This window comes from Anser cygnoides, chromosome 25 (assembly GCF_040182565.1).
Source record: "Anser cygnoides isolate HZ-2024a breed goose chromosome 25, Taihu_goose_T2T_genome, whole genome shotgun sequence".
Classification (NCBI taxonomy): Eukaryota; Metazoa; Chordata; class Aves; order Anseriformes; family Anatidae; genus Anser; species Anser cygnoides.
Window position 1 is genome coordinate 5,271,536 of NC_089897.1, and position 19,571 is coordinate 5,291,106.

Here is a 19,571-nt window from a genome sequence, read left to right on the forward strand (position 1 = left end):
GATTCTTTTTCTGCTCAGAAGCTGTGGCTTCTGTACGTGATAATTCTTTAAAAATTACACAGGAATTTTGAGCGATTCCTCGAGTCGCAGATTTCTAGCCCAAACGGGACCATTTGATCCTTTCTTTTTAATGCCTGCATAACTCAGGGCAGACAATTTCACCCCTTCGCCTCCTTGGCACATTCAATCTCTGGTGAGTGCAGCAGAGCCCGCACAGCGCCCACAGCCCCCGCACAGCGCCCACAGCCCCGGCTGGGTGCTTGGTCGGGCTCCTGGCCCCTGTCTGGATGGAGGCCCAGGGCTCTGGGAGGAAATTTATCATCTGCTCTTCTCAAGTGCTTAGGCCTACAACTTCGAAATTCACCCTGAGAATTAATGCCAGGAAACCTGCAATGCCCAACTAAGTGGTCAAATGAAGAAGCTCAAAAAGACTGCGGGCAGGAGTCATTTAAATATTTGCATGCATGAAAAAGGTTGGGGGGTTGCAGCGTTTGCCCAGCTCTCCCAGAACCGACACATTCAACCACCCTTACCATCATCCATCCAACTACCTGAAAGGCTCCAATGCTCTAAAGAACGTTTCATTTCAATGGAAAAACAAGACACATCCATTAGTAGGATATATCTGCATGTTCTCCTCTGCCTGCCACAGACGCAGAGAACCGAAAGCTGTCTTCCTTCACAGCCAGTACAGAAGCAAGGCTCGGACTCCCTTCCCCTGCCTGATGGCAGGCTGGAAATGCTCTCTTGGCTTTAAGTATTTCTAAACTGTTCTCTGCCGGCCTAATTATCGTTAGCAGACCAAAGCGTTTGTGCGTGTGAACCACCGCACCGAGGAGAGAGCAGAAGATGTGGAACACGGTGCCTCAGACCTGTGTCTGAGGGCAGGAGGAAAGCAACACGGATCAGCGCTGATTAAAAAAACACCCCTGAGGCACTGAGGTCGGAGAAACGGGTTCCAGAGGGAGCTGAAAACTCAGTGCTGGACATTCAGCTGGGCAAAACCCAAGAGGCAGCTGGAAACGTCAGCAGGGCAGGGTGCTGCTGTGCTGCCCAGCACCTGGCTGGAGACGGGGTTTGATTTCGTGGTCTGCTCGCTCACGGCACTGCTGGGGCAGGTCCGAGCGCTCTGCCCCCTGCCCCCTTCTGCCACCGATGGGCAGGAGCCCCAAATCCTGGCCTCTGCCGGGTCCCTGCCGTGTCCTGCCAGCCCCGGCCCCGTTCTTGCCCCGATGGCAGCAGGAGCTCCGTCATCACCTCGCGGCTCTGCGCAGCCGAGGTGGCCGGAGCCTGGCACGGCCCCGTCTGTTCGCTCTCATCCTCGCCCGTCCCCGGGGGCGAGGCTGCGTGGAGCAGGATGGTTTATTTGGAGAGGGCTTTGGTTTGCACGATTTAGTTTTTAAATGCAAATACCTCGCTTTATTTACACTAGAGAAGATGGGCCAGGGAAATGTTCCTGGCACTCACAACAAACATCCAGAAGGTCTACCGCTGCTCCAGGAGCGCATTTCCCACCCCAGCCCAGGCCCCAGGAAACTTTGCTGCCTGAACCTACGAGCTTATCCCCAGGGCATGTGGCCCTGCAAGCGGGGCTCCTGACTGCAGCCCTCAGCCCAGGGCACGAGCAGACCTAGGCCTCGAGCTTTCCGAAGTGGATACTAAGTTTGGATGCCCTGAGATTTCTGTTCCTGCTCTCCAAAACACGAGCCGAGATGTCCTGAGGCCAAGCAGATGCAGGCAGCGATTTTCCTAAATGAAGCATCAATACCTGCACCTCCTTGCTGCGAGGTGCACGGCAGCATCCCTGCAGCGCCGGGGGGCACTGCCAGGGCTGCGAGAGGATGAAGCAGAAGTCAGGGAGAGGAAAGGACAACGGGCACTCTGCATCAGCGTGGTCAACAGCGAAGCAACTGGTAAAGCAATTCAGCCTCTGCAGCCTTCAGCTGAGCAGCACCGGCAAGGGGGACACCAAGAGGGACACGAGCCAAGACCCCAGGTCCTCGGGAGCCTCCTCAGGGCAGAGCCCTCCTCCCTCCAGCCCCACCGCTGTGTCTCTTCCTCCTGCCTATGCCCAAGCTCTGCTGCTGAGTTTCTCAGTTCCCCATTTACGAACCTACTTCTCAATAATTAAATGTAAAGTCTCATTACTGCTTTCTTTGACTGCCTGACCACGACATCAGCCAAAATCAAAACAAAACAAGGGAAATCAATACAGGCTGTCCAAAACACATGAACTCAAACTCTGCCAGACCCCAGAAAAATATACAATAAGTGCAAGAATCCAGTTCCAAATGCATAAATACACATAAATACATCCAGAACCAAACAAAGCCAAGTTTCCACAGCTTACGCCTGCTCCAGCACGGGCCTCTGCCCTGCAGACCGGGACAGCCGCGGGGCGTCCCGTCCCATCGCCCTGCCCCGAGAGCCACGGGCTGCTGCAGCTCACACAGAAAATCTATTTTTAATGACTTTGGGGAGTGAAGTGGAGATGCCAACCAGTTCAGTGTAATTAAAGCTATCCATCACTCAGTGAGCAGGAGCCCAAACTTGATGAACTTTCCACTGAGATTTTTTTTTTCTTCATTTATGAAAAGAAAAACCACTGCTTTGTGCAGCTGCAGGAGACATGAAGAAGTGTGGGAAGGAGCAAGGACTTGCCAGGTCCAGTTGCGATGGAGTCAGGCTGACAGAGCTGGGAAAAACAACGTGAAACTTCCTCCGAAGTTTGTAAGAAGTTTGTCAAACTCTTCTTCCTATTTTTTTTTTCCCTGCCTCCTCAAACAGCACTGATTGAATCCCAAGTCCTTAAGTTTCCACCAGGAAAAGCCACCGTGAGGGGCTGGGAAACACTTGCTGCTCCGCTGGAGAAGCCGAGGTGCCGCAGACCCCTTCTGCCCTGCCCTGCCCAGAGACGCCGGGCTCTGGACCCGAGCAGAGCTCAGACGTGCTCCGGGCTGGTGCCTGCAGCAAGCAGGGTGTGGGGCAGCAGCCGGACGGGAGGAAAGCAAAGGGAAATGGGTGAATTGAAGAGCGCTGAGGAGCGTCCCCGCAGCACCACTGCCCCGTGCTGCCGAGCCTCCTGGGGCGGGCAGAGCTCACCCGAGGGCGCACGGTGAGAGCTGGGGGCTGCGGGGACCCCGTTCTCCTCTCCCCCGCCGCTCCACCACGAGGGTCCGCAGAGGCACCGCGGGGCTGTCAGAAGCAAATCAACGCCTGTAACTTTTGGCAGAGGAGCAGCGAGTGGGAGCGGACACCGAGATAACGTTTCCATGGCTACAAAGGGATTATTTAATTACAGCGCTGCAGAAGCACGCGGAGAAAGTTCCTTAAACTCTGATCCGAGCAACCTTTTCAATGAGCTCGGCTTTACTGCTCTAAGAACCTCATTAGCATCTTACTAGGACAAGCTGTGTCGGGGCACAGGTGATCATTTGGCTGTCCTAGGGAGCAACCAGACCTCCCTGCATACCTGGCTCCCGCTGCCTTATCGCTGCCCCCATGTTCTGCGCTAGACTCCAGAGGGAGGTGATGAAAAGTACGGGCAGCCTCCTCTGGGATGCAAGAGCAAGTGGAAAACCAGCAAGTGTCCCAGAGTAAGGCTTAATGAAGCTGAAAAATCATCCTGACGCCAGAGGTTCCTCCATCTACCCCACCCCAGCCAGCAGGACTCAGGCTTGCAGCAGCCCCGTGTTCTGGCACACGGGCTGCTGCAGACAAACGCTTTCCTGTGGTTCACCACAACTCCAGTTAATCATTGCATCAGCACGAAATGTCTGTTATCCCAACAAATCTTGCTCAAAGTGCCAGGCAGAGATCACATCCCCACTCCCAGGGGAAGCACAGCATCATATAAACCTAGGGGAGGAGGAATGGGTTTTTCCTCCCAGACACGGGCTGCCCACAGCTGTGCACTGAATTTTCCGTCAGTTGAATCTACCAGCTCCTCAGCACAGCACAGATCGTACAGGAGATGACATGGGAAGGGCACCGCTCGCCGGGCACGGCACCGACCACGCTCCCACTGTCACCGAGCAAACCCAGCAGCTGAGTGCAGCCCAGCATGGGGCTCCTGCAGTGCTTGGGAATGGTCCCGTCCATGCACCCTGCCTGGTTTTGGCAGCCTGGAAACCCTCCCACGGAGCACCCCAGCCGCCCTTCCTACCCCCAGCGTCTCTCGCTGCACACACTGTGAGCATCGCGGTGTGCACGCAGCGGTTTGGACCACGTGCCGGCACTCACGTGCCTGCCAGCTGCTCCAAGGCTCCCCGCAGCACACCCGCATGAGCCTGCGTGCGACAGCATCAGCTCCGAAGTGCCTTGGCAGCATCGGCTCTCCCCACTGCTTCACACGGACCATCTGCAAGCGGGGAGCTGGGGACGCGCAGCAGAACCGTGGCTCTGCCAGCGGCACGTGGCTGCTGGTACTGGAGAGCAGGCTACCGGGAACAGCTCATGCACGTGGCATGGGCAAGACTGGAAAGTGATTCTTTCATCTACCATAGGAATAAAAACACTGGCTGAAATATTGGCACTGAGCTGCTCCGGGCTTCCACCGAACTGCTCCAGAGAAATTCAACTGTCTTGGCAAGGAAAGGATGTGCTAAACATTAACACAAGCTGATAATGAGGAACGAGATGCTAAAGCTGGGGTCTCCACAAAGAAAACCAGGCTACACTGTAATACACCCACGTGGTTCTTTCCCTGGAAAATCACCATTCCTCAAGGGATTTGCATTTTTGTTCTCAACCACGAAGAAGTTCGAGGGAGGTCCCGAACGTGCTGCAGGGCTCCCTCCGCCCGCGCCGCGAGGCCTCAGCTCCGTGCGGGCAGTAGAGCTGCGGGGTCCCCGAGCGACCAAAGCCTCCCGGCGTCGTGGTCTGCAGGACCGACCCGTTGGCACCCAGCCGGCCGGGAGCACATCGCCTCTCCCCAGGGCGCCCCACTTGGATCCACAGCACTGCCGTCCTCAGAAGTGGCTTTCTTGAAGCGTTGGCACCGGCTTCTGGCAAATGGCAAGTTGCACAGCAAGACCACCCTGCCAACAGGAAATTTTCTTTGTGCAGCACTGACTAGCCCGAGCCTCCCGGGAACTAATTAATAAGGATAAAAGGAGAACGCTTTCCAAAATTTCTGGGCTCAGGTGGGGATCAATCCAACACAGTAAACTTTTATCTTGCATCAGTTCACGGCCCCCGTGTTCAGTGCTTTGCCTTGCTGCCACGTAACTCTTAGCGCACTCCCTGCAGTCATTTAAAAGTTTTAACAGAAGCTTAGAAAATTAATTAAGGTGAATAATCATAAAACATGCACTTCTTTCCCTCTCTATTTTGCAAGCAAGTGACAAAAATAGAATTCTGAATAATTCTGGAGTTATAACCAATGTAATTAGGTGTTCGACGAACACTTGCAATTGGGCCGCGCTTATTAAAATTACTGTTTTAGACAGAAGATAGCCAGAGAGTCATTAAGAGCAAGCGGCTCGATTCCCTGGGACCCTCATTAGCCTCGGACACCTCGCAGCTCGGGGCATGCAGTGACAGCACGGCCCACTGCAGATGCCCCCAAAGTGCCCTGATGATGGGGACATGGGGACCTCGGCACCACGACCCCAGGACACCAGGACCTGCTCCGGAGGAGCCCCGAGAGAGGTGACGGCTGTGGGAGCGAAGGGAAGAGGCTGCTTTCGGCCACAGCAGTCACACTAGTGGCACAGCACAGGCGGGGGCATCTTGGCTCTCTTCTAGGAGAGAAATCTCCTGGTGTGCCCGGAGATTTCATTATTTCTTCTGTGTGATGCTCTGTAGGGCTCTAGGCAGAAAAAAAGCCAGGTTTTTGCTCGTTGTCTTCTATTGCATGCAAATTTGAGCAGAAAACGGCCACGGTGCCCTTAGAGCTGAAACGGGAACGGCCAAACTGGAACCTTGCTGTGAGTATCTGCAGCACAAGGGACAGCAGGACCAGCGGCCATCCCCCGGGACCTCCTCCCAGTCCAACCGATAGGAATCCCCTGCTGGTAGGCACCCAGGTGGGCACATGAAGGCCCTACACTTTACAAGTCAGGACAAACAACCTATGGGAAGGCTTTTAGGGAAGTTTTTCGAGCAGACAATGCTCAAAGCCCTGCACTGCGATAGTGACTGGGAGCAGGAAAACCTTGGAGGGGCTGAGAGCGCCTCGCTGGGAGCTCCCCGGGCGGTTGCAAGCGACGGCCTCGCTCCGAGCAGCTCCTCGTACAGGCCTGGGAATGCTGCAGGCTTCAAAGTAGGTGTCAGCGCAGTGTGTGGCAGCGAAGGGAGCTCCGTGCTCCGAGATGCAGTCATCTCGATCTGTTCTGAAAGACCGAGATCCCGGCGGTGTGTATCACAGGCGAGCTCCGTGCCTGCTGCTTGCGATTGCCTTCAGCCGTCTGTTTTTCCTCTCTCCCTATAAAAACCACATGCTAGACAGCAGAGGCCCCTTCCCCCAAGCTGCTAGCCTAGAACTCATGAATTCAGTTAAGTTGTTAAAAAGGATTGTGGCAGGCTAAGATAAAACAGAGGAGTTTAAGATGACAAACAGACTCCTAAATAGGATTAGAGTCTTAATGAAAACAGTAATGAATGGATGAGGCAACCAAATATTACCCATTAATATTAGACAGATAGATTAGATCCCTAGGCACTGCATTTAAAAACGACATGAAATTACTTCAATTACTCCGCATTGATAAATAACAAGGCCATATTTACTGCTGAAACACATTTCCTCCACCCTCCCCCACGCTCGCGTTGGCTTATCCTTCCCTAGAGGAGAGCAGACCACCGAGAGGCTGGAAAAAACGCATCAGGCTGGAAGCTTCCTCCCCTCCCTCCCTTCCAAGGAGGCCTCCACCAGGCAGCATCTCCAGCACAAATATCCCAGGGCGCCTGCTGCCCAGGACCAGTCCCTCAGCACCGCTATTTCTGTGCCAGAGCTGAGCAATCGCTTCCGATTCACTCAAAACCCGGTGCTCGCAGCATCCTTCCTGCTCAGAAATTCCCTCTACCTACACTCTTGGTGCTTACAGCTGCTCAGCATCCTCCTTTCCACATGGGGAAGGCGAGATTAACCTGATCAGAAGGCTCTTCTAATGAAGAGATCATAGATGGGTAATTCCTGGGTGCTCGGTGGCATTTACACGCTAACGATGAAAGGCAGCGCTGCTGAAGGTGATGGCAACAGGAGTCCCTTGTCCTTCCATCCCAGCCTCCAGACCTTACGGAGCTGAGGCCAGCCATCTGCTTTCTGGGTTCAGGAAAGCCCCGGAGAGCAGGCTGCTGCTCAGAAAGCTGCAAAACCGCGTTTCCAGCTCTGCTGCCTTGGATTGCAAACTTCGGAGGCTGCTGGAGCTCAGCACCTGGGCGGGAGGAAGCCGGGTGAGCAGGGACACTGCTCGCTGGGTGCTGTGCTCAGAGCTGGGTCACAGCCCGACCGGCGGGACAAACAGCGTGGGCTTGGGAGCACACGGACACAGGCGTGCCCCATCACTTATATCTGCAAAGCTTGGCAAAAAAAACACCTGTTCAGCCTCATAACTCACCAGCAAATGAGACAAATATAAAATATCTCATTTTAGAGGTACGACAGCAGCCTGCAGAAGGAGTGCAGAGCAAATTGCCAGCAGTACGTCAAGTGCAGAGCCTGAGCCCAAACCCCAGGACTTTGCTTTGGCCATCAGCTGCCTCACCCTGGGCTCTCCCAGGGGAGAAGAGGAGAGGAACGACCCCGTTCTGCCCCTCAGGGTGCTCCATCGCAGCTGATGAGGGCCTGGAGGCTCAGCTGAAATATTGCCGAGCCCGTGTGTACCACGCAGATATAAATTAACTTTCCAGAAAGGCAACAAACCCCAGCCGTGGTGCTTTCCCACCCTGCAACAAGGGGTAAGGCAGGAGCGGGAAAAGGGAGGAAGGCGCAGAGTTCTTCCCACAGCCCAGGGGACGGGTGACCTTTCCAGCCCTATACCTGTATAAATCTTATTTAATGAAATAAGGAAAAAAAATAAAAGAATAAATGAAGATTAAATCACTCCCTGCAGCAGATTTACATTGAAAACAAAGTCTGTTCAGACAGCGGGTAGTTTACACAACAGCCCTTCCACATTCCTTTCCCCAAGCCGGGGCCAGCGAGCCACAGGACAGGCGATGGGCGCCCCGGAGCCGACGGCAGGCTGCCAGGAGAACATCGCTCATCTGGGGTTTGCTTTGACACGCAATTAGGGGGTTTCGGTAGGTCCCAAGCCACAGCATGGTGGTTTTCTCCCATCAAACCTTCCCCAAAACATCCCCTTTCTGTGGGACCTGACTTCAGTTTTCGGTGCCACCACCACGTCAGCACTTCACATACCCACGTCCCCTCCCTGCGCACCCCGCCGAGCAAACACCGCTGCCCGAGGCTTGGAAGCTCCCCGGGGAAACCAGGAAAACCAAGCAAGGGCCCCGTTATTGAAATACAAGCTGCAATAGCTTTACAGCCAGAGAAAGTTAGGCAAAGAGTTTAGCTTTCATCTTTACCTGCGTTTCCTTGGGCTGCTGTTTTGCTACACGGGAGAAGCAGAATCAAAGAGCAGCTCTGGGGCTGCGGCACTGCTTTGACTGAAGGCAGAGGCAACACAGGCTCAGAGCTTACAAAAACTTCAGAATTGCTGCATTAATGTTCCCAGAGCTGCCCTGCTAAGTCACTTGTCCCCAGAAGCCATATCAGGTCCTGCTGTAAACAGCTCCTCTGACATCAGCTTCTCACTGTCCGGGTTCAGCACTCAAAACAGTGGCATTTTAGGCAAATAACGCCATGAAACTATTTCTGCTCCATCAGAGCCCGAGGAAGTTGTGCATACATTTCCATAAATCTCTCTGGCGTCAGTGCAGGACCAGACCCGGCGGGCTGCAGGGGGATCCTGCCGACTGCCGCGGAGTTTACCTACAGAACAGCTCCAGGAGCAGCCGGGGGGCCGAGCGGACTTGGACTGAAATCACAAAATAAAATGGTTTACATAAAAATCAGTAGCGCTCGGCTTGTAGCAAGGCTAGAAGCAAGGGGGAAGATCCTCAGAACCCCCAAAACGAGGAACTGGCTGCCGCAGTAGGCCAGAAGCACTGACAGGAGCCCAGCAAGAGCCGGCCTCTGAGCAGGGAATGCCACAAATCTGTGAGGGTGCACCAGGTGAACCACTGCAGCGGCTTCCTAGCACGTGGAAGAGACGATTCTCCCACTGCTCCCAAGCAAGATTTGCTCTCTGGCACTGTTTTCCAGCAGGGCTGGAGAAGAAAAGTTCTCACAGGAGGCAAACCCCGACCCACGGCAGGGCAGCAGAGGTAGACGGGGAGCATTGCTCTGCTGGAAGCTGCAGGGGAGCAGCTGCTTGAAGGGCTTTTCTCCACGGGGTCCTGGCAAGGGACAGGGTTAATAGGCCCACTCCGTGCGTGACCTCTCTTCCCTCTCTCCGAGAGCTCCTAATTACCAAGCTAAAGGGAGAGGGGCAGCCCGAGGCACCGGGCAGACCCCGCTGCCTGCTCCTGCCCTTGCTGAGCCGATCGATCGCAGCCCGCTGGCCACGGGAAGCCTTCTCCCACGGGCAGAGGTTGGGGTCGGCAGGAAAGGCAGCTTCTCCCACCCCTCCCGCAGCCAGAGCGAGTTCATCAAGGCCAGAGCCAGCCTGGAATAAACGGGAGCATCAGCGGGTCCCTTCCTCCAAAAAGGAGGGTGGCTCGGGGAGCCATGAATAAATGATGCCGCTAATGATAAGATGCCTGCGCAGCCCAGCGTGGGGAGGAAGCAGACCGATGACTCTATTTCTGATGCACCGGCTGCCTGACAATTGGCAAATGAACCTCTGCAGTTATCTGTTTCCCCTCTTTATTCTTTTCTCATAAAACTGGCAGGAACAGGGGTAGGAAAGAGACGCTGGCGGCAGCTGTGTTCAGGATGAAAAATGAGCAGCAAGCGGATGGGAGGCAGCTGGAGCCCCGAGCTCGCTGCCGAGCGCCCCGGTACCCCCGGGCTCTGCTCACTCTGGTTATTTGGTTATTTCCCCATCTCGGTGGATCCTGTGCTTAACCCTTGCGTCGCTCGTTGCTGCAGTGGGGGCAGAGCAGCAAAACCCATGGGGTCCTGATCCTGTGCCTGATAAGCACAGGCACCTGGCACAGCCCAAATGGCAGCGCCGTACCCGTGTTTCTGCCCTACCCAGCAGCTCGAAGAGGGGCTGAAGCCCTGCAGGAATGGCCAACACATGCACACAGAAATAACAGAGCACAGCTGCTCCCAGAAGCAGATGAAACATTGTCTGTTTTTTATAGAGGAGGGACAGGAACTGGTGGAAGAGCTGCGCAGTGGGGCATGGCGTAAAGGCTGCAGCCCGGCTGCGCTCCAGGGTGCGCTCAATGAACCTCCAGCACTCATCACCCACAGCCCCAGCAGCTGGAGGTCTCTGGGGTTCTGCAGGCACGGTCTGCACCAACGGGCCCAGAAACACGTGGGGCACCCAGTACTGGGGCCAGTGTCGAGACGCCTGGGCAGCACAGCACCCCTCTCCTGCTGGCCATGGCGCCGGAGCTCCTCTGACTTGCGGCTTTCCCCCGTCCCTGTCCTGACAGCATCGCCCCTCAAGTGCCTGGCCACTTGCCACCCCTGGCACGCACGCAGACAAGGAGGCCACATTTTGTTTACCCTCCCTGCTCCACAGAAAGCCCGGGGCTGCCCGGGGGACGTGTCTGGCCACCCACCTTGAAAGGGCTCCCACGTGGCCAGCTGGCCGCGGCGCAGCGGGGTGGGCAGCCCCGCATCTGCCCGCTCCCAACAGACTCGCGCGCTGTGCTCCGCCACAATGCGCGCTTTGTTCCCAGCCCTGGCGCGTCCTCGGGTGTCAATGACACTGGAAAGGTTTGACTGGCCCTTTCTGTTTGTTTTCTTGGCACACGCGAGTGTCTTTTAAATAGCCCAACCTCAGCTCTGCCCTGCACCTCGCGTGTGACCGACATTAGTATTCAGCAGCAGCCTTGCCTGGAGAATGGGCCAAGCGGGGAAGGACGGCTCCCAGCCCCTGCAGCTCCTGCGGGTCCCCTCGGCACCTCCCTGCCTGGCCGGGTCCCAGGCTAAGGGAGCCTGGCCCGGAGGGCTGAGCTGTGGGGATGTCCCCGTGCAGGTGGGCGCCTTGGGATGCTGCTTTCCCTCGGGGACGCTGCACCCTGGGCAGCAGCACCAGCAGCACCTTTGCTGCAGCCCCCCAGCGGGCTCCTGTCCATAGGGTCACAAAGGACTTCAGCACACCGCAGCACTCACACACCAACAGCCCTCGATTCCCCCTTCCGTGAGCCATTTCAGGGTTCTCCAGTTGTTTAAATACACCAGAAACCTACGAGGGAATTCACAGGCATGACCGTTGTGTGTAATTGCATAGAGCCTGGAAAATCCAAAGCATTTGAATGCCCTGAGTAGCTTTAAAGGTCACGGAGTCGTATCATTACTGTTTTCACAGCCTGACCGTGGTCTTACTGCTCGTTTGCTCCAGAAACACTGCCGTAACCTCGGCGGCTTTTTGCTAAGTACTGCTCTCTAACTGCATTATGCTGTCCTTGCCAGTCAATTTTCTGTTACTCTATCACTTTTCCATTTGTATATCATTACATACGGCTGTCAAAAATATAATTTAAGAACCTGACCACCAGCGTGAGAAACGAACCCTCCTAAGTATATCCCAAACTCTCCAGTTCGGAAAGAAAATGAGCTTTTAAGCCCTTTCCCCAAAGAAGAAAAGCGCTGTCCCATAGCAGGTGCCGGCATCACGGCCCGGCACATGGACAAGGCCTTTGATCTCTGCAACGGGCTGGTGACGAAGGATGATAAAGCCCCAAAGAACATCTCAGGAGCTGACACACAGCATCAGGAGGGAAGAAAACAAGGGGCTGCTGCCACAACACCTGGTGTTCCCCCTCAGCACCACGGGGCTGGCGCCGTGCTCCCCCAGCAGGGTCATTCAGTGGAGATTAAGATATGGCTTTCACCAAAACCTGAAGAACACAAATGCACGTGGGATGTCCTAGGCAATGGCTATTCACATCTGCAATGGCATCCCACAGCTCCTGCAGAGAACAGAGGAACACCGCCTCTGGGCTAGGCTCTGCCACACTCAGGCACCGGCCGCCTTGGGCATCCAGCCCCACGGCTCGCGCCTCTCGTCTCAAGGCCGCAGAGCGGCCCCGCAGCAATAGTTGTCTTTGAGAGCAAACGCAGACAAACAGGATCATCCCTCCTCTGTCCTGTGCCTGCAGAGGAGATGCCACAAGGCAAGAAGGGGACATGGCGACAGGACCCCCTCCCCGTGCCATTCATCGGCTGGCTCAGCGCAGGCTGCGCTCAGGCTCGTGCTCTCCCAGGCACCGAGGAAAGCACCGCGTCCTCTCCGGGTAACAAGGACACACCAACACGGGAACAGGAGGGCTTGCCCTTTCGCAGCAAGTTCCAAGAAAATTTGTATCCTTATAACACGGTTATAGTGACTGCTGCACAGCACTCATTTTTTCCTCCTGGAACAGAAAGCGTCGCCAAGCACCCTGAGCTCCATCACAGACACTAACCAACAGATACGGCCAGCACTGCTGCAGCTTCCATTTTTTGGAGGCTTTCCCATGAATGACTGAATATCTCCTCTGCCTTCTGTATTCCCTCATTGTTTGAGAAATGTGCCAATGACAGGATCGAGATGGGACGGCTTTTTCACCTGCTCGGGGCAGGAGCCGCATGTCACCACAAGGATCTGGCCATGCCGTGCCGCCTCGCAGGGAACAGGCTCCCGGAGCTACCACAGCAGCCGCCGACTTCCCACCCTTCCCTCTGCTGGCAGCTTTGGTGCCCAAAAATGAGTGGGAGAACCTCACTGTGCTGCTCCTGCTCTGGAGGCAGAGCAGGGAGCCGTGGGCGCTGCCAGCACCGCAGCACGAAGCCGCCCCAGGGGCTTTATGTGAAAAGCCAGCGCTGGTAGCTGCGGCACGGAGACATCGCCACGACTGCCACTGACAGCTCTGTTTGCTCTGATTTCTTCCAGCATCCTTGGAAGCTCGGGGGAAAATTTGCCGCTGGTGTAATACTTTGGTTCATTTCAAGAGATTTGTGCCGAGACTAAATTTGGCCCTGCATATTTTACTCCTGAGCCCAGTAATCAGCAGTGGAAATAACTTGCTGTTTGGCTGCTCTGATGTTGCCATATTTTGTGCGTATCAAAATGACAAAGACATCAGGCCCTCAAAGTCCGATTGAAGAATAATTGGAAATCCAAAGTGGCACTAAATGTTATTTTCTAAATAAAATGCATTCAATTACAGAACACTGAGGCCATAAAGCATTTAAAAAGATTAGTTAGAGCAGGAAAAAAACAAGTATTCAAACCTTCAGAGACTTCATTATATGCACAGGATACCCTCTATTCTTCGGGACAGGCAGGAGATAAAGAGAATGCAAAACAATGCAAATATTTCCAGCAGCCCGTGCTCTCCCAGAAGGGCCTGGATGCTTTCTCACTCGCGGGTTTTCATCTCAGCTGTTGCGTACAGTTTCCCCCTGCTGCACACTGAGGGCTGTGTTCTCGCACTTCGATGACAGACAGGCCCAGCTGACTTTGCTTCCCCCAGCACCTTTTGTTACACGAGCAAATTTCCCAGCTTGCATTCACGTTCAGCAAGTTTATTCCATTAAAGCAAGCGCTCATTCCTGACACACTGATGGCCTGCCATGCTCCGCCGGCTCCGCTGGCAGCCCAGCCCGTGGCTGGCCACAGCAATGGAGTCCTGCAGCAGTTCCCTTCGTGTGCTGCCCAAACGCCCGAGGAGCTCAGGTCAAAGCAGGGATGTCCCTGGCACCGGGCACTGTCCTCCAGCCTTGCAGGCTTGGCCAGGTCTTAGTTCTGCACAGCAAAAACCAGCGGACGCTTGGAGGACGCACAGCACAATGAGAAAAGTCGAGAGTGGCGAGCAGAGCGGGGGAGAAAGCTCCCCCGTGTCTGTATGTGTTGGGCACGGAAATGAGATGAAACCAGAAAAAGCAGAGAACAGAGCAATAGACATTCCTGCTTCAGCACCTGCATCGAGAAGCTGCAAGAAGAGGGCAGGTTGCAGAGATGGGCTCTGACACGGGGGATCAGAGATCTCCACCGGCACCCGGCGGCAGCGTGCCCCGGGGGCTCCCAGTCACCCCAGGAGCCGCAGGGCAGGAACACGGCGGTGCACGCAGCCCGGATCCCGGAGATGGAGCCTGCGTTACGAGAGCTCTGCTCTCTCTTTATATTAATAACACCAATAACACAACAGATGCACTCCAAACTTCAGCAAACAACATAATGGCCATCAAGCAGAAAGGACAAAGGCCATCGTATTTCACGCGGCAGGAGCTGGTAAACCCTTGCTTTGAGCAGCGAAGTCGCAGCCAAACAAACATGACCCCAAGTGGAATCTATGGCTCTGGCAGGCACAGCCTCAGCCTGCACAAACAGGGAAAGATGAGATGCATTTATCTCAGATACTTCGTTTCAACAGCTTTCCTTAACAGCTCCGCTCCCTTGAATTAATACATATTGCCAAGCAAGCTGCAGAGCGGGCTCGCAGTGGGGGAGATATAATTATTTACATGTCTGCTCCCCGTTTCCGTATGAGGATTAAAGACCAGGTGAGATTTCTTTGCACACTAGCTTTTATTTTATTTTTTTTCCTTACGAGGAGATAATTGTCACTGGAAATCACTCAGGTGCAGATGCAACAAATTGCTGACCCGCGGCTGATCTCGGAGAGCCGCGACAGCATCTCGCCTCCACCAATAAATACAGCCTCGCAATGGGGGAGAGGGGAAAACAGCCTACACATAGCTGAAGATGGATTTATTCCAGCCTTTGCTATAAGGCTGAAGGCTGGGAAGCCAAATCCCTCTCTCCCAGGGTTTCATTAGCTGGGAATGGCTTTCTAACGAGATTTACACAATCTAGCCTGGAGCCTACACATTTTGCTCTGCACCCAGAGACAATAACAACAGGGAGCTAAGGAGATGCCTTCTTTTTCTCTGGTCACCCATAATTCAGGACTGTTACGCTGCTGCCATCAATGTGATTACACAGAGTGCAAAAATAAAATAAGAACGTGCCCTTCTATAGCGTTAAGTCTCCAATTTCAACTGACCCAAGCCAGGAAAATTTATAGTTATGGGGACCACGCTCAGTCCATTAAGGAAGGATAGGAAATTGCCAGCTGGGATCCAGATGACATCCTCACCTCTCTTCCTAGCGGTGCGGCGCCAGGCACAGGAGGTCTGCGGGGCGCCCAGACACCGCTCTCCTCCTGCTGAAATCATGGGCAGCGACCGCGGGCTGCTGGAATGGGTTTGCTCTGCACTTGGGTGGGGGCAGCCGAGCTGAGCCCCACTGCACCCCCGGAGGGGCAGAAAGCCCTAAGCTCACCCCTCCATTTAGGGCTTGAAGGATCAAAGCCTTTCGCTGGAGCGGGGCGCAGCTTTCTGGAGTGGCATACCCTTTTCTGACCGATTCCCATACCAAGTTTAAATCCCAGCCCCCTGACGTCCAGCTTTGCAGCGATGCTTCTCCCAGGATCCAACCATCCCTCGCCTGCATCCTGCTGGGGCGAGGTGCTGGGGACTGAGCTGAGCTGCCCAGGCCACCAGCAGGGCCACGCACGCTGAAGGCAAAGACCTGAACTGGAAGGCTCCAGCCCGCCTTTGGCTAACAACTGGAGCTCGCCCTCTCCTCTCTGCAGTCACAGGAGTGCTGTTTCTGGCACAGTTTCTCCAATAATGCTGTTCCAGCGTGGTCAGCTCTTTTTAAATGGAAGGGTTTTAAGCAAATTCTTTTTGTGGGCAGGACTGTCTGCTTGCTCACACAAAGGCCCAGCCACACGAGGAGGAGTTATATTTTAACACCCATCCTCCCCTTTGATTCCTCCCCCCCCCCCACCAAAAAAAATAATAAAAAAACCACTTATCACCATGTTCTTACAGAGATATTAATAGCACCCAAGACTCTGACAGTTGCCTGCCTGTGAGTCACTTCTTAAAGGGATGGGGGAAAAGCCTGCAACTGTGGCTTGTTAGGAGACAATGAAAATATCATTCACGAGCTGCAGCACTAAATACCACCCTCACCGTAGCAGACAAGATATGAGATGCTCACATGTGCGCAGTGTGTATCCCAAGCAGCTGGGGCTACCCCGTGTGACTTGAAGCTCTTCTCAAGCTGCAAAACCCAGCCCCTACGTGGACAAGTGGCAAGAGAAGAAGCTGACAGCAGGGCAGGCTGCAAGCCCCCATGGAATTGTTACTTTCAGCATCATCTTTGGCCATGCTGTGCTATCACGCTTTCTCTTTATTTCTGTCAAAATCAAGAGTCCGAAGCACCGAGCAGAAATGCTAGGCGTGTTGCTAACACAGCACGAGGCAGGTCCCTGCCTCCAGCAAGCTGCTGCCCCGTGCAGCACGCAGCCTGCACACCCTTGCAACCACCTCAGCTGCTAAGAGACCCCAAGGCTTGGGTCTCATTTCTGTGCCCCCTCTACTGCTACAGCCTTCATATTCCTCTGAGATGAGACTCCAAGAGGTTTTCTAACTCAATTATTTTGGAAGCGCGTGAAATGTCTTGAAGGCCTGGTCACCACCAGGTCCCTCAGTGCCACGTGTGGCAGTGCCCAGCCCACGCGACACGCTTGCAGCGCTCCAGCTCTGTGCACTCAACTCCATTGCTACTTGAAAGGAAACATGAATACTAATTAAACAGCCATAAGGGCACCGAGCACACAAATATGTGTTGCAAGAGAAACTGGATAGACACACTCTGAAGTGGAGCCAAAGAGAAGAGGAGGGAATGTGTCATTGCTTTTGGTGGCAGAGCTTCAGAATAGCGCTCATCACTTTAAATACGTGCATAAACCTAACCAAAGCTGGCGCTATATGAGCGAGCTGGACTTCCATTACTGCCCTAAAGCCTTCCTCCTCCTGCACTGCGATGTACGTGGCTGCCCTGACCTCGGTGCTACGCACACAACGCAGCGTTTCGCTCCACCCGAAGGCTGGGTACAGCACGATTTCCATGCCAGCTTCCAGCACGCTCCAAACCGCCCGTGCCAGCTCCTCGGCAGCTGAGCAGCCCTCTGGGCTGCAGTCCTCAGGCTGCGAGGAGAGCTGGGATCCAAGCACGATCTTTTCCTGCCACCTATTCAATTAAGAAAGTATCAAACCCTCCCATTTCTGCCTCTAATAAAGGTGGGCAGTCATGGGAGGCAGACCGGGTTGTGGAGCAGCCTTGTCTCCCTGGTCAGCCCTTGGCCAACACAGCACCAGCCTGCTCCTTGAGCCTGTGACGGGGTTAGTGTTAAACACAAAACCTACGTTCGTGTTTGTCTGCACAGGCTGAACTCAGGGATGCTGCTTCGTGTGTACTTCGGAGTGACAGAGCCATAGAGATGCTCTGTGTAGGAGACACCAAGACAAAAGTCAGTTAAATCCCGCCTGAGCTTCAGCTTTTGCCATCCTAACCAGCACTTTGGCCCTGCCAAAGGTCAAGAAGGTTTAAAGGGGAAAAAAAAAAGTTTACACGTGGAATGTTAATGTATTCTTATTGATCCCAAAGGAGCGGCTTGGCACCAAGGAGGCACACAAAGTCTTGGTTGAAACTCAGAAGGCTGCCACAGATGGGTCCAGCTGTTTCTCAACTAAGCGTGGAAACACACTGCTGGCTGCTGCCCCGTGCAGCTGTGGCACAGGACGGGGAACATGATCCCATCGCTCAGGAGCCAGCTGGTGGTGCAGCACCACGGCCTCAGCACCAACGCTGCTCGTGTTGATGAAGACTCTGTAAGCTCTTCATCACTTCAGGCCATGACTGGTGCCTTCTCTTCCTAAATCCACCTCCCTGCGACTACGGAGCGCGGAGCTTCTCAGTGATGAAATGAAGGACGGTGCTCTGTTGGGGGAGTAGGGAGCGGGGAGGTTTCAGTCCAATCTCTTCCTACGCCGTAGATTTCCTGGGTGACTTCGGGTAGGTCATGCAGCATCTCTGTGCTTCAATTCCTCATCTCAGATGTGATATTGCTGCTCCGTCTCATAGGGCTTTGGGGAGGATAAATCTGTTAGCAGACAGCAAAACGTTCAGCCGGTGCTGGTTGCTGCAAGGCAGCCGGTGAAAATTCAGCAGTCGTGACAACTGCGCAGGCACAGAGGGAAGAGACAGGGAGATCAGCAGCCTCCCTGTGCAAGGAGCTCTTCCTAAGCTTGACTGTACTAAAAATGAGTTGTTTTGTACCCTCATAGAAACCCTCGGGCCCCACTGTTGGTGTCCCCTCGTACAGACCCTGCCTCTGATGAACACGGAGCCTGTCTGGATCTGGATACAGGGAGCCCAGCAGCGGGCATCCGCGGTGCCCCCCCTGCTCCCAGCCCCAGGGCAGGGGGAGCCGGCGTGTTTAGTCTGCCGGGCACATTCCTGCACACTGCTAAAATAAATAGAGGATTATTAATGGAGCTCCTTTTCCTCACTAGCGTCGCCCAGAAATGCCAGAGCTATCGCACGGCTCCACGGCGCGGGGCCAGGTCGCAGCAGCCGCGGGGCAGGGGGGCTCCTGCTTCGGGGAGCCCCGGCCAGGAGCTGGGGGGGGCTTCCAGCCTCACCCAGGAGAAAGGGACCCTGCAGCTGAGGGGCTCAGGGCCCTTGCTGGGGATGCTGACCCAGCCCAGCCTCCGGAGGAAGGCTTCCAGGCTTCCCAGCGAACCCCCCGCACCTTCCTCTGCTCACAGGCTCTGGCACGCTCCAGAAAGTCTCAACATCTTCACCACAGCTAAGTTTTTACAGGGAAAACACTTTGCCAGGGAAGAGGAAGGAGGAGGGAAAGGCAGAAGAAAACCCACAAACAGTTGTTTTTCTGCTTTGCCACCAGCCTTAACTTTTATATTTAGTCCCAGCTTGAGACATTTCATAGCCATTTCCCCTGGGGCACAGCCATCATTTCCAAGCTATCTGGAATCTGCAGGAACTTTTTTTTTTTTCCCCTGAACATTTCCAAACTTTTCAAATAGTTTGGTGGGAATTTGGTTTTCAAGCTGCATACTTGTTTGCGCTGTGGTGCCAGCGGGACCAGCCCAAGGATCCCACTAGGTCAGCGCATTCAGAGGTTTGGGCTGGAACCCAGTCTGCATTTTTTAGCCCTGCTCATTTCAGTGTTATTGCAGGAAACCATGTTTATAGCTGCGTTTCCCCCATCTGATCTGAAACAAAAAAATTACACGTACTGTAATTGTACTGTAATTTTGAGCTGGCCAAAACCCAGCCGATCTGATTTTGCAGAACTTCTCACAACCTTGGAGGCAAAAAAAAACACAAAACAGCCACAGATGCTTGGGTTAAGAGTCAGGTTGGACCTGAACTCTCTTTAAATCCTTCTGTCCCTTGAGCCACGGAGCTCAGTCTGAGGCTGATGCTGAGGCTCAGGAAGGAGCCCAGAGCCAAGCGGGGTGTGCTGGGTGCTGCTCTGCCTCTCACTGACGAGGGGCCTGATCCTGCCCAGCGCCACGC

The 19,571-nt window shown here is 54.5% G+C and overlaps 1 protein-coding gene across 7 annotated transcripts in view; it reads right to left on the reverse strand.

Annotated features, from left to right (window-relative positions):
* Window positions 1-19,571, reverse strand: part of PLXNA2 (plexin A2) — a 451,101-nt gene that overhangs the window by 66,646 nt on the left and 364,884 nt on the right. The window contains exon 5 of one of the 7 annotated variants that reach the window (XM_066983028.1): window positions 14,700-18,112. The exons of the other annotated variants lie outside the window; for them this stretch is intronic. Coding sequence (XP_066839129.1) covers window positions 18,080-18,112 — 33 coding nt within the window. The 3' untranslated portion in view covers window positions 14,700-18,079. Of the gene's footprint in view, window positions 1-14,699; window positions 18,113-19,571 lie in introns of those variants that run through there. 7 annotated transcript variants of the gene reach the window in all.